Source organism: Rhincodon typus, chromosome 18, assembly GCF_021869965.1.
Source record: "Rhincodon typus isolate 14 chromosome 18, sRhiTyp1.1, whole genome shotgun sequence".
Lineage (NCBI taxonomy): Eukaryota > Metazoa > Chordata > Chondrichthyes > Orectolobiformes > Rhincodontidae > Rhincodon > Rhincodon typus.
Window position 1 is genome coordinate 47,668,445 of NC_063349.1, and position 12,234 is coordinate 47,680,678.

At 40.1% G+C, this 12,234-nt stretch overlaps 1 protein-coding gene across 6 annotated transcripts in view; it reads left to right on the plus strand.

The window, feature by feature from the left end:
* Positions 1-12,234, plus strand: part of LOC109918477 (host cell factor 2-like) — a 74,140-nt gene that overhangs the window by 36,521 nt on the left and 25,385 nt on the right. For all 6 annotated transcript variants that reach the window (XM_048607493.1, XM_048607496.1, XM_048607498.1 and 3 more), the window contains 4 exons: positions 567-786; positions 7,456-7,592; positions 8,560-8,710; positions 10,208-10,431. In XM_048607493.1, the coding sequence (XP_048463450.1) occupies positions 567-786; positions 7,456-7,592; positions 8,560-8,710; positions 10,208-10,431 (732 nt within the window). The remainder of the gene's footprint in view (positions 1-566; positions 787-7,455; positions 7,593-8,559; positions 8,711-10,207; positions 10,432-12,234) is intronic.

Sequence of the window (12,234 nt, forward strand, 5' to 3'; positions counted from 1 at the left end):
CCAATATCAATAGCAATTAGATTTTTATTTTGCCCCTTCCACAAATAGTTAGATTCCTTCATAAGTACATGTAGAGTCAGGAAATAGAGCACAAGCATTTATGTAAATATGGGAAAAATGTTTAAAACATTGTGTCAAACTGAGCTAGCTTGTAGAGCAATCAATCCAGTAAGAATAAATTTGGCGTGAGGAATGTGTTCATTAAATTTGTGTACATATGTGGATTCAATGGTATAATAATTTTATTCTGTGGCGCATTACTTCTGAGTGCTCTGTCCTGTTGCCTGCCTACCTAGTGTGTGTTTGTTTAATAGACATGCTTTGAAATACTGCATGTTTCTGTATTAGCATTAGCACAAATTAATTCTAGAAACTCATAGTTGATCATCTCTGTTTATGAACTAATCTGCATTTTTATTGCAAGAGCCATATTATAAATGTTATATTTGTTAAATGTGCATGTCTAAGTGTTGTAAAATAATTAAATAATTTCTTCTGGCGCACGTCTTTCGTGGCTCTTATTGTTTCTATCTTGATGCATATTTCAATTTGGTTTCAATCCAAAGGCAAAGGGTCCGTTTCCTCCAGGGACTATCGTGAGACTTGTAACAGCAGCAGATGGTAAGCCAGCAACAATAATCACAACTTCACAAGCTGGTGGAATAGGTACAAAGCAAACGATTCTGGGTCTTAGCAGCGTCTCACCAGCCAGCAGTAAACCTGGAGCAACCACCATCATCAAGACCATCCCTGTTTCAGCACTGATGGCTCAACCCAATGTTACAGGTACACAATGGAAATTTCTAGGTTTCCAACTTAAATCTCATGAATGTTTGTCTATTTCTCGTCAGCTGGAGGCATTTTTTAAAACCAGTTCTGCGTACATTCGTTCGTCAAGCACAGAAAAAATTTAGTTAGTAGTGACTTTTAAACTTGCTACCTCCTATCTACTTGTCAAAATTTCATATTGAAAGACAATATTAAAAGTCAGTGTAAAAATGAAAATTACTTTTCATGGTATTTTTAAGTGTTGACAGAAGTTAATTGTAACAATTCTACTGAGGAAAATCTCCCCTCCCCCTACCGCATCCCAAAACCAGCCCAGCTTGTCCCCACCTCCCTAACCTGTCCTTCCTCCCACCTATCCCCTCCTCCCACCTCAAGCCTCACCCCCATCTCCTACCTACTAGCCTCATCCCACCCCCTTGACCTGTCCATCCTCCCTGGACTGACCTATCTCCTCCCTAACTCCCCACCTACACTGACCTTTACTGGCTCCATCCCCGCTTCTTTGACCTGTCTGTCTCCTCTCCACCTATCCTCTCCTCTATCCATCTTCTATCCGCCTCCCCCTCTCTCCCTATTTATTTCAGAACCCCCTTCCCCCCCCCCCCATTTGTGAAGAAGGGTCTAGGCCTGAAACGTCAGCTTTCCTGCTCCTCTGATGCAGCTTGGCCTGCTGTGTTCATCCAGCTCTGCACCTTGTTATCTCAGATTCTCCAGCATCTGCAGTTCCTACTATCTCTACTCGGGAAGCATTTTGGTTTTGTTTGGAGTCTTGGGGTCATTATGGCACTGGAAGAGGCCATTCAGCCCATTTGTGTTACACTACAGATCTCACCTTCTCAAACATGAAACTTGTAAAATCGCATCCTTGCTGAATTTAGGAATATTAGTTTGATATAAACCTTGTGTGTTTTGTGAAAGGCGTTGGGTGAACTAGGTAAAGGAACTACATACTTCAGTTTTTACTCTTCACCTAATATATGGGGACATTATTTTGTTGTATCATTCCCATACCAGCACGTGTTCTTCAATATTTTTAACATAATTTGCATCCATTGGGTTGGAGTTGAACAATAATAAAGCTTTTATGCTATTTGGTATATTTAATGGTCTGTGTGATGAAAGGTGTAATTTGTATTATTTTTAAGAGTTTGCATTTCAAAGTAATGGCATATAGATGTTGGTTACTTTTATGAAGGGTTTTGTTTGAAATAAAATCCATGTTAAGTCCTTGTGAAACAGTGACCTTACACAAAGGTTGCTCATAAAGCAAGTGCTATTCCCTTGTTAATAGTCTATCGTGCATGTACCAACCCCAAATGGACTGCAAAAACAGAAATTGCTGGAAATGCTCAGCAGATCTGACAGCATCTGTGGACAGAAATCAGAGTTAAAGCTTTGGGTCCAGTGACACTCACTCAGAACTGTGGAAGTGCTGAGGAAGGACTCAGCACTTGGACTGCAGCAGTTCAAGAAGACAGCTCGCCTCTACTGTCTCAAGAGCAACAAGGGATAGATAATAAATGCTAGGCCAGCCACGGATGCTCAGTTTCCCATGAATTAATTTAACAAAGTGACTGGAAGTCTTGGAGTGGTATTGGAAAAACCAAAAGACCATAAAGTATAGGAACTGAATTATGTCATTCAGCCCATCGAGTCTGATCTGCTATTCGATCATGGCTGATAAGTTTCTCAACCCAATTCTCTTGCCTTCTTCCTGTATCCCTTGATCCCCTCACTTATCAAGAACCTATCTATCTCAGTCTTAAAAATGCTCAATGGCTTGGTCTCCACGGCCCTCTGCAGCAGAGTTCCACAGATTCACCTCTGGCTGAAGAAATTCCTCCTCATCTCAGTTCAAAAGGGTCATCCCTTCACCCTGAGTCTGCCCACTGGCGCTAGTCTCTCCTACTAATGGAAATAACTTCTCCATGTCCACTCTATCCAGGCCCCTCAGTATTCTGTAAGTTTCAGTCAGATCCTCCTGAACTCCAAGTACAAACCCAGAGTCCTCAACCGCTCCTCATGATAAGCCTTTGTCCCTGAGATCATTCTTGTAAACCTCCTCTGGACCCTTCCAGCACCAGCACCAGCACATCTCTCCTTAGATGTGGGGCCCAAAACTGGTCATAATATTACAAATGTGGTCTGTCCCAGAGCCTTGGACAGCCTCAGCAGCGTAGCCCTCTTGAAATGAATGCCAACATTGCTTTTGCCTTCCTAACCGCCAACTGAACCGGCATGTTAACCTTGAGAGCATCCTGAACTAGTGTTCCCAAGAACTTGCATGTTTCAGATTTCCGAAGCCTTTCCTCTCTTAGAAAATAGTCTATGCCTCTATTCTTCCTACCAAAATGTGCAACCTTACACTTACCCCACTGTCTTCCATCTGCCACTTCCTTGCTCATTCTTCAACCCTGTCCAACCTCTTCTGCAGCCTCCCCACTTCCTCAACACTGCATGTCACCTCACCTCTCTTTTGTGTCTCATGCAAACTAAGCAACAAAGTCTTCAGTTCCTTTGTCCAGATTGTTAATGTATGATAAAAATAGTTGTGGATCCAACACCGACTCCTGCAAAGCTCCAGTAGTCACTGGCTGCCATCCTGAAAAATATGCCTTTATCCCAACTCTTTGCCTTTTCCAGTCGGCCAGTTCTCTATCCATGCCAGTACCGTGCCCCTAACACCATGGGCTCTTAGCTTATTTAGCAGCCTCCTGTGCAGCACCTTGTCACAGGCCTTCTGGAAATCCAGACATATCATGTCCAGACATGATCACTGGCTCTTATTCATCTAACTTGCATGTTACCTCCTCGAAGAATCCTAACAAATTTGTCAGGCGTGACCACCTCTTGACAAAGCTGTGCTGATTCTCCCCTACTTTACCATTGACTTCCAAGTACTTTGCAATCTCATCTCTAATAATGAACTCCAAAATCTTACCAATGATTGAGGTCAGGCTAACCAGCCTGTAGTTTCCAGTCTTCTGCCTCCTTCCCTTCTTAACTAGGGGTGTTACGTTAACCATTTTCTAGTCCTCTGGAACCCACCCTCGTCTCCAGTGATTCCTGAAAGGTCACCATCAATGCCTTAACCAACTCGTCAACTATCATCGTCAGAACTCTGACATCTGGTCCGGGTGATTCATCCACCTTCAGACTTTTAAGCTTCCTCAGCACCTTCTTAGCGATGAACACGATGCTCACCCCTATCCTCGACTGTCTTGAAGTTCTGGTATGTTGCTGGTGTCCTTCTTCATGAAAACTGATGCAAGCTACCTATTCAGTTCCTCCGACATTCCTTTATTTCTCATTACTACTTCTCCAGCCTCATTTTCCAGCCGTCTAGTATCCACTCTTTATTCTGTCTTACGTTTTACATAGCTTAAGAAAAAATTGCAATTTTCTTAGACGTTACTAACTAACTTACTCTCATATTTCATCTCCTATGTGAAGAAAGGCATCTGAGTACAAAGGGGCCTTGATCAGATGGGCCAATGGGCTGAGGAATGGCAGATGGAGTTTAGTTTAAATAAATGTGAGGTGTTGCATTTTGGTAAGGCAAATCCGGGCAGGACTTGTACAATTAATGGTAAGGTCCTGGGGTGTGTTGCTGAACAAAGAGAGCTAGGGGTGTAGGTGCATTGTTTCTTGAAAGTGGAGTCGCAGGTAGACAGCATGGTGAAGAAGGCATTTGGCGCACTTGCCTTTGTTGGTCAGTGCATTGAGTATAGGAGTTGGGATGTCATGTTGCACCTATACAGGGCTTTGGTTTGGCCACTTTTTGAATACTACGTTCAATTCTGGTCTCACTGTGAAAGGAAAGATGTTGTGAAACTTGAAAGGCTTCATAAAAAATTTACAAGGGATGTTGCTGGGGTTGGAGAGTTTGAGTTACAGGAGAGGCTGAATAGGCTGCGGTTATTTTTTTTGCTGCAGCTTTGGAGACTGAGGTGTGACCTAAGATGTTTATAAAATCGTGAGGGGCATGGATAGAGTGAATAGCTGAGGTCTTTTTTCCGGGGCTGGGGGGTCCAAAACCAGAAGGCATAGGTTTAAGGTGAGAGGGGAAAGATTTAAAAGGGATCTAAGAGGCAACTTTTTCACACAGAGGATGGTAAGTATATGAATGAGCTGAATGAGAGGAAAGGTCAAAGAGGTTAGGACTGTTCGACTTGACGAGAGAAGGCTTAGAGAAGATTCAAAAGTTGTTTTCAAAGTCATAAGTAGTCTGTAGAGAGCAGATAGAGAGAAACTGTTCCCGTTCAAAAGGAACAAGAACGAGGTTTGAAGTGACCTGCAAAGGAAGCAAAATTTGAATTACTGTAAATTAATGGTGTTGGGAAATAGGTTGAACCCTTTATTTTGCTGTGTGTTTGAAGATATTTCTAAACTTTTTCCAATTCCTAAGTTTTTGTTTTTTTTTTTCTTTTTCTTTTCTGGAATAAACTTCTGTTCTTAAAGAAGCTGCAGCCTCATGTGACCATGTTTCAATGATTGACCACCACATTAACAAGGTTTTTTTTCTCAAAATCCATCAAACCAGATTTCATTCTGGATCTGATTTGTTCAGTTGTATCATCAGCTGGATCATAACAGCTGCAAAATAGTAGAAGATGTGTAAATAATTTCCTGAGAGGTGCACAAACTGTAGAGCAGTCGTAATTGGAGGCTTTAATCACCCTAATATTAAATTAAACAGTGATTTTATTAAGGACAGCAAAGCGTGGGCCTTCTGAAATGAGCTTACATGAATTTTCTTGGTAAGTCCCTTTCCTGCCCAATCATGAAGGTATTGCTGGACCCGAAAGGTTTTGTGGTTCATAGTTGTTATGCTTTTTCTATAAGATACTTATTGAACTGTTCAGACAATCAAAGCCCCTGATTTAGAAATGAATGTCTGAGATATTACATCTTGTCAAGTGGTTCATTGCCCTAATCCAGTTGGAATATTTAAAGGGGAATATAAATGGAGCCGAGACAGGTGAATGGAGTTGTATAGATCAGCCATTGATAACAACGCTTTTGAGTAGCTAAATGGCGTACTACTGTTTCAATTTTTTTCATAGTGAGTGAGCTGCTGTTACCTAGCAAGGTAATTCACTCTTGCAGCTTCTTGCCTTTGCTACTCCCCTCCTCTCAAACTATTTTGCAGAGGATGCCATTTGTTCCAGCTGCTGGACGGGACAACATAGGCCCAAAACATTTCAGGTGCAGAATTAAGTACAATTTGGTAATGTATAATATGAGAAAAAGATGATCTGAAAGAAAATGACTATCAAACTCCAGAGATTTAACTTTTCCTGGTATCACGTGACTGTCTTGATGTACTCAATGTAAAATTTTAGTTGTAGGTCTATTTGTATAAATACAAGGAACTTGTTGAGCTGGTCGCATACATGTGGAGTACTATGTAAATGAACAACAGATGTTTTCAGTCAAGGTGGACCCAAAACGTCAGATTTCCTGCTCTGATGCTACTTGGCCTGCTGTGTTCATTCAGCTCTACACCTTGTTACCTCAGATGTTTTCAGTCAATGTTTTCGAAGAGCCAAAAATAGTAAAAGAAGTTCTCCTGTTACTTTTTTTTCCCATTCATGCGATGTGTTCATCACAGGCTAGGCCAGCATTTATTGCCCATCTCTAGTTTCTCTTGAGGAAGTGGTGTAAGCTGCTTCCTTGAACTTCTACAGTCTGTTTGGTGTAGGTACACCCACAATGCCATGAAGGGAAAAGTTGCAGGATTTTAACACAACAGCACTGAAGGAACAGGGGTTAAATTTTCAAGTCAGGATGGTGACTGAGGAGGCACTGTTACCTCTGAGGCCATGTAGGCTGATCACGTTCTGATACACATAAGCTTCTGCCATGCACAGACCTCAGAAATATGCTCGGCAGAAAAAAATGTTACAGGGAATGTTCCTTGGAGGAGAACTTGCAGGCAATGTTCCCTTTAAGCTGCGTGGTTATATGCATGCAGTTGCTCTGATGTTCTGTGCACGGCGATCGATGTCCTGTGCAGCAGAAAGAAAATTAGAGGAAACACTGCTTTTAGGTGACAACAAGGTGGAGGGCTGGATGAACACAGCAGGCCAAGCAGCATGATGCTGCTTGGCCTGCTGTGTTCATCCAGCCCTGCACCTTGTCTCGGATTCTCCAGCATCTGCAGTTCCTACTATCACTGCTTTTAGGTGGTAGTGTTCCCATCTATTTGCTGCCCTTGATTTCTAGATGGTAATGTTTTTGTGTAAAACTGGCATAAATCACTTGTATGCAAGTTTTCTCTCAACTAAACTCAAAAAACATTGCAACTCCATACCTGCATTGTACTTGAACTGAAATGGATTAAAAAATTTCAGACCAAGATTTGGCAATAGCACAGTTGCAACTGATATCTCAGGAAATACTCAATTTATTGTTGATATGTTTTTCTTTTAGCTTGTAACTTACGCCCTTTATTCTTGATAGATTAGAACTAGATACTGAATGTACTGGTAAGGTTGAGGCCGACGTCTTGCTAACTATTTTTTCACTATTTTTTTGACCAGCCAAAGTGCTAAAGGAAGGAATACTGTAAATTCAAATTTTAAACCTTGCATGTAAAAGAAAAAGTGAATGATTGAATGCCATTTACAAGTACAAAACAATGATTTATATATTTTTCTCCAGGTGTATCTGCATCCCCTGGTATAAAATCTCCAATAACAATCATTACAACAAAAGTAGTCACATCAGGAACTGGAGCTCCAGCAAAGATCATTACAGCTGTGCCAAAATTTACTACAGGGCAACCTGGAGTGACACAGGTAACTACTGTTTGTTTCAATCCTGAAGCAAAGTTAAAGTAATTTTAGTAAAGTAATGGAGAATAATCAGTCTCCTCCTTCCCATTCCTCCTCCATTGACACTTTGTAGCACTATTTCTTCCAGGTCCCACAAACGGAAGGCATACTTGGGATAATTTCATTCCAGGCTTCTATTTTGCATACACTTCTTGGCAACGATTGGAATTTGTTCTAACAAAATGAACGTATAAAAAGTGTACTGAATGGAAAGGCAATGGATAGATTCATCATGTGGGCTAATAGATACTGAATGCAACCATACCTTTTGCCTATGCAATGAAGACTGATGCTATGCTGTTATTGTTTGAAAAATTGAATTTTAATGTAGAAGAGTGATGTATAGCTTTAATTTGGAATTCTATTTCTACATTGTGTTTTAGGAAGTGGGGAGGACGTAGTTTTGTGTTTCATTTTTAAGTTTGTGTTTAGATGCCAGGAAGTCTTAGGTTTGTTTAAAATGTATACATGCATTTTTATTGCGGTTTTGCCACCTTGGCATAGACCTGTGAGTTAATAGTGCAATGTATTTTAAAAGATAGAGAAAATTAGGCTGTGATCAATGTCACTGAGATACAGAAGCACGCAGAAGATTAGTGAGTTAGTCTATGACTGTGGATTCTAGACACTACTACATGCCCCTCATGACCTTATAAAGCTCTGTAAGGTCACCCCTCAGCCTCCAACATTCCAAGCGGGGGAATAAAAACACCCAGCCTAATCAGCCTCTATCTATAACTTGAACCCTCCAGTCCTGGCAACATCCTTGTAAATCTTTCCTGCGCTCTCAAGCTTAACAATATTCTTCCTATTGAAGGGCAACCAGAATTGTACGCAGTATTCTATAAGTGGCCTCACCAATGTCCTGTACTTCAAATTAACCTAATCAGTAGAGATGAGTGTTGCTCTTGCAATTTTGTCACTTTTCTAGGTGGTTCTGAAAACTCCCGGAACACCTGGTACCATCCTGCGAACAGTTGGTGGGACTCCTGTCACAGTTAGTGGAGTCAGATTAGTTACTCCTGTCACTGTATCTTCAAGCAAGCCAACAGTCTCAACTTTGCTAGTAAAAGGAACAACAGGTATTACTTATAATTTGTACTTGTTTTGTATAGTTTGAGTCTAATTACAGTTTATAGTCAACTATACTTTATTTTTAGAAAACTATTATGCCTAAAAAAACTGCAAGTATATGATTGAAATCTCAATTCTGTCATAGCCTCCTAAATTGATATAATATTGGTTTGCTTTAAGAAAAAGATGGAATACATACCTTGTTGGATCATTATCCTGATTTTGGTTACAATTCATGTTTTACTAATTTGTTATGGCCTAGGATGTACCACCATAAATGAGCAAACCCTTTACACATTTGTCTGGAAACCACACGTGCCAATCAGCCCTCTCCTTATCCCAGTTCAGCAGTTGTCATTTGAATTATGAATTCTGCATGTTGTCTCATGAGTCACAAGGACTGGCAACTTCAGCCCAAGCTTCAATTTGTGCCAGTGATCATGTGTGATATGGCAAAGATACCTAGCTATATAATGTCAGAAGTGCGCATGAGAGCTGGAACTCAAATTGTGCTAAAACAAACTTTTACGATAGTGTTGTCCATCTGTTTTTTCCACCAGTTTCACTGAGATTCTAAGCTTTTTCTAATTTAATAGATTTTTGTCTTCGTCAGTAAACAGCTTCTAAATTAAATCTTTATATCAAGTATAGTGGCTACTCAACAGTGAATCTTGAATTGTTATTTGATGATACCTCTCTTGCAAAATGTGTTTGTAGATGTTTTCAAAATATATGAAAGATTCAGTAAGTAACCCTCAATCTGGTACTTTAAATCCCCTTATAGAGTTATTCAAAAGTTTTTGAAACTTGTTTCCAAAGAGATGCCTTGAAATAATACAGGATTAATAAGGTACCTTATATATTATCCAACCTTCCAAGATGCCGTTGAAATTCTGGAGTATGGCCAGTTCCATACTCTCTGGCACTGAACTTCACTGAACTTAAACAATGACTGGAGTTAGAAAAGGCACGTGGAAAATTTGTAAAATCCTTCTCTGGGCTGTTCTGTATACTTTGATCATCTGATTGTCCAGATCTAAATGGAGCTGGATTCTGTTGCAAACCAGATGCCGATCTTTGGGTAACAGGACAGGGAAGACGACTTGCTGTGTTGCTCACATCAACTGTACTCGGCTGACCTAATTTCTGCACATCTCTCCCCACTTCCCACACGCGCGCCTGCACACAACTGCGTTGCTTTGCAACAGCTGATGTCAGATAAAGGGCAGTGTTCTGCTGGCAAGGGTAATCTATTTTAATGCAAATTATTGTTGTTCTGAATTGTATGAATATTTAATGTTGGTGGACCTACACTCTAGCTGCACAATGTGAAGGAGGAAATATTTCCGTTTCTATTTACGCCACTTCAGTATTCGTATATGGGTGACTGCAACTGAAGTCCAGAATCGTGTAATTTGGAACAAAATAAGTTCTGTATAGCTTCAAGGTTTCTTAGCAAGCTTTTATTAGTTCTTGAAAGCTTGTTGTCATACATTACTATGCAGGTGTTACTACATTGGGTACTGTGACGGCTGCAGCAACCACAATTCATGCTGGAGCAACAGGTCTTGCATCATCAAACTTCACTACCCCAGTCACGGCTCTGGCGAGAATAACAACGCTGGCCACTCAAGCAATTAGCACAACTATTGATCCTTTGGCTGTGGCACCAACAACATTGAAGGTTACACCAGGAATTGTCTCAACGTCTTCTATAGTTAGCACTGAGGTGAGTGTTTTTCTGCGGGTTTGTCTTCTGTAATGTACTTCAATCTTACTCTTGTGTTTGCATCAGGTTATGACCACCCACCTTGCATCTCTGTATATAACACATACATATCCCTGCCATAATTTCCATTCTAATCACTCTGGTCTTTGGAGCAATGCCTTCATTTTCTTTTATTCCTCCTTTTGACAGCTGTGCATTAGCATTTGGTGCTATGCTTTGGCATTTCCTCTCTAAACCTCTACTCTCCACCCTGGTCGACTATTCAGTTCTTCCCTAAAACCCAGGTTTTTGATTGCCCTGGCTGTCATTATCTTCTAGGGTCAACATTTTTTATCTATGTTTTTGTGAAGCACTTGGACCACAAGATGTGGGAGTAGAAGTAGACCATCCAGCTGCTCTGCCATTCAAAGAAATCATGGCTGATGTAATGGTCCTCAACTCTACTTTCTTACCCCTTGATCCCCTTACTGATTAAAAATCTATCTGTCTCAGTGTTGAATACACTGGCGATCCAATCTCTATATATCCCAGTATGTAGTAAAGAATTTCACAGATCCATGGTCTTCTGAGACTTTTCTAGAATCTAAGGTTCCTTGGGAAGCTACTACCAGTGTATTCATTATCTCTGTAGCTACTTTCTTTAATTTGGTAAAAAGGAACCCATCAGATCCACGGACCTTACTAGCCTTTAGTCCCATTGCTTTCCATTTATTTTTGTCTCGTGATAATTATTGTTTTTATTTCTTCTCCTCATTTTGCCCCTTGATTTAGTATTTTTGAATTCTGATGTAAAGCATTTATTCAATTCAGCTGTCATTTCCTAGCTTCCCATTAGTATTTCCACAATACAGCCTTATTTTCTAAATGGCCTAACTTTGGCCTCTCTCTATTTTGATATTACTTGCTAGTTTGCCCTCCGTGCTTTCTCTTTTAATTTGATGCTCTCCTTAACTTCCTTGACTAACCATTGTTGGTCTATCAAGGGGATAGATAACATGTTGAAAAGATATATGATTGGGATGATAGTGGGGAAAGCAGGACATACAGAAGTGAAGAAAGTAGGGAGTGAAATAGAACCAGCAGAGTAATTGGAGAATGAATCCAAAATGGAAGATTAAAATGTTAATCCTCCAAAAATCAGATGGAAAAACGTGGAGATATTTAAAAGGTTAGGTAGTATTTTTTTTTTATCTTTTAGAAAGCTATCAAAGTGACACACGAAGGCCATCACAAAGTTATAGACTAATTTGTGAGAATAGACCAGAAAAAATGGTTTTAGCTGTTTGTGATGTTCATGTGAAGAATGTGTATTACCTATAAAGCAACACCCATACATATCTAATACTGTACAGGGACATCAGATCAGGTGAGGGAAGAGATTAAGTTTATGGAACATTAATTTATTGGACATTGTTATTATTGAACATTGTTATTAATGAACTGAATCATAGTTTGAGATCACTTTTTCATGATGGTGCTGAAACTAGATGGATCACGGATTCTGCATTGATTATTACAAAGTCAACTTGGTAATGAAAGCACGCTCAAATCCTATAACGAGACTGGAAGGCTATATCAAATGAATAGGGCATGCCTGAATTGTCAGAAAAAATAATTTGCCAAAGGGGTGTTGGAATGTTTTTTTTAACTAAGAGAGTTAAAGAAATACCAGCATTTGTAAGAATGGATGAACTTTTTATTGTTGCAAAATCATGCAGTTTGGACGGAAAAATGCACCAGCAATGTTTCAGCAGTTAACCAATAAAGTAATCGAAGAGCTGTGAACTTGCATTGTTTACATTG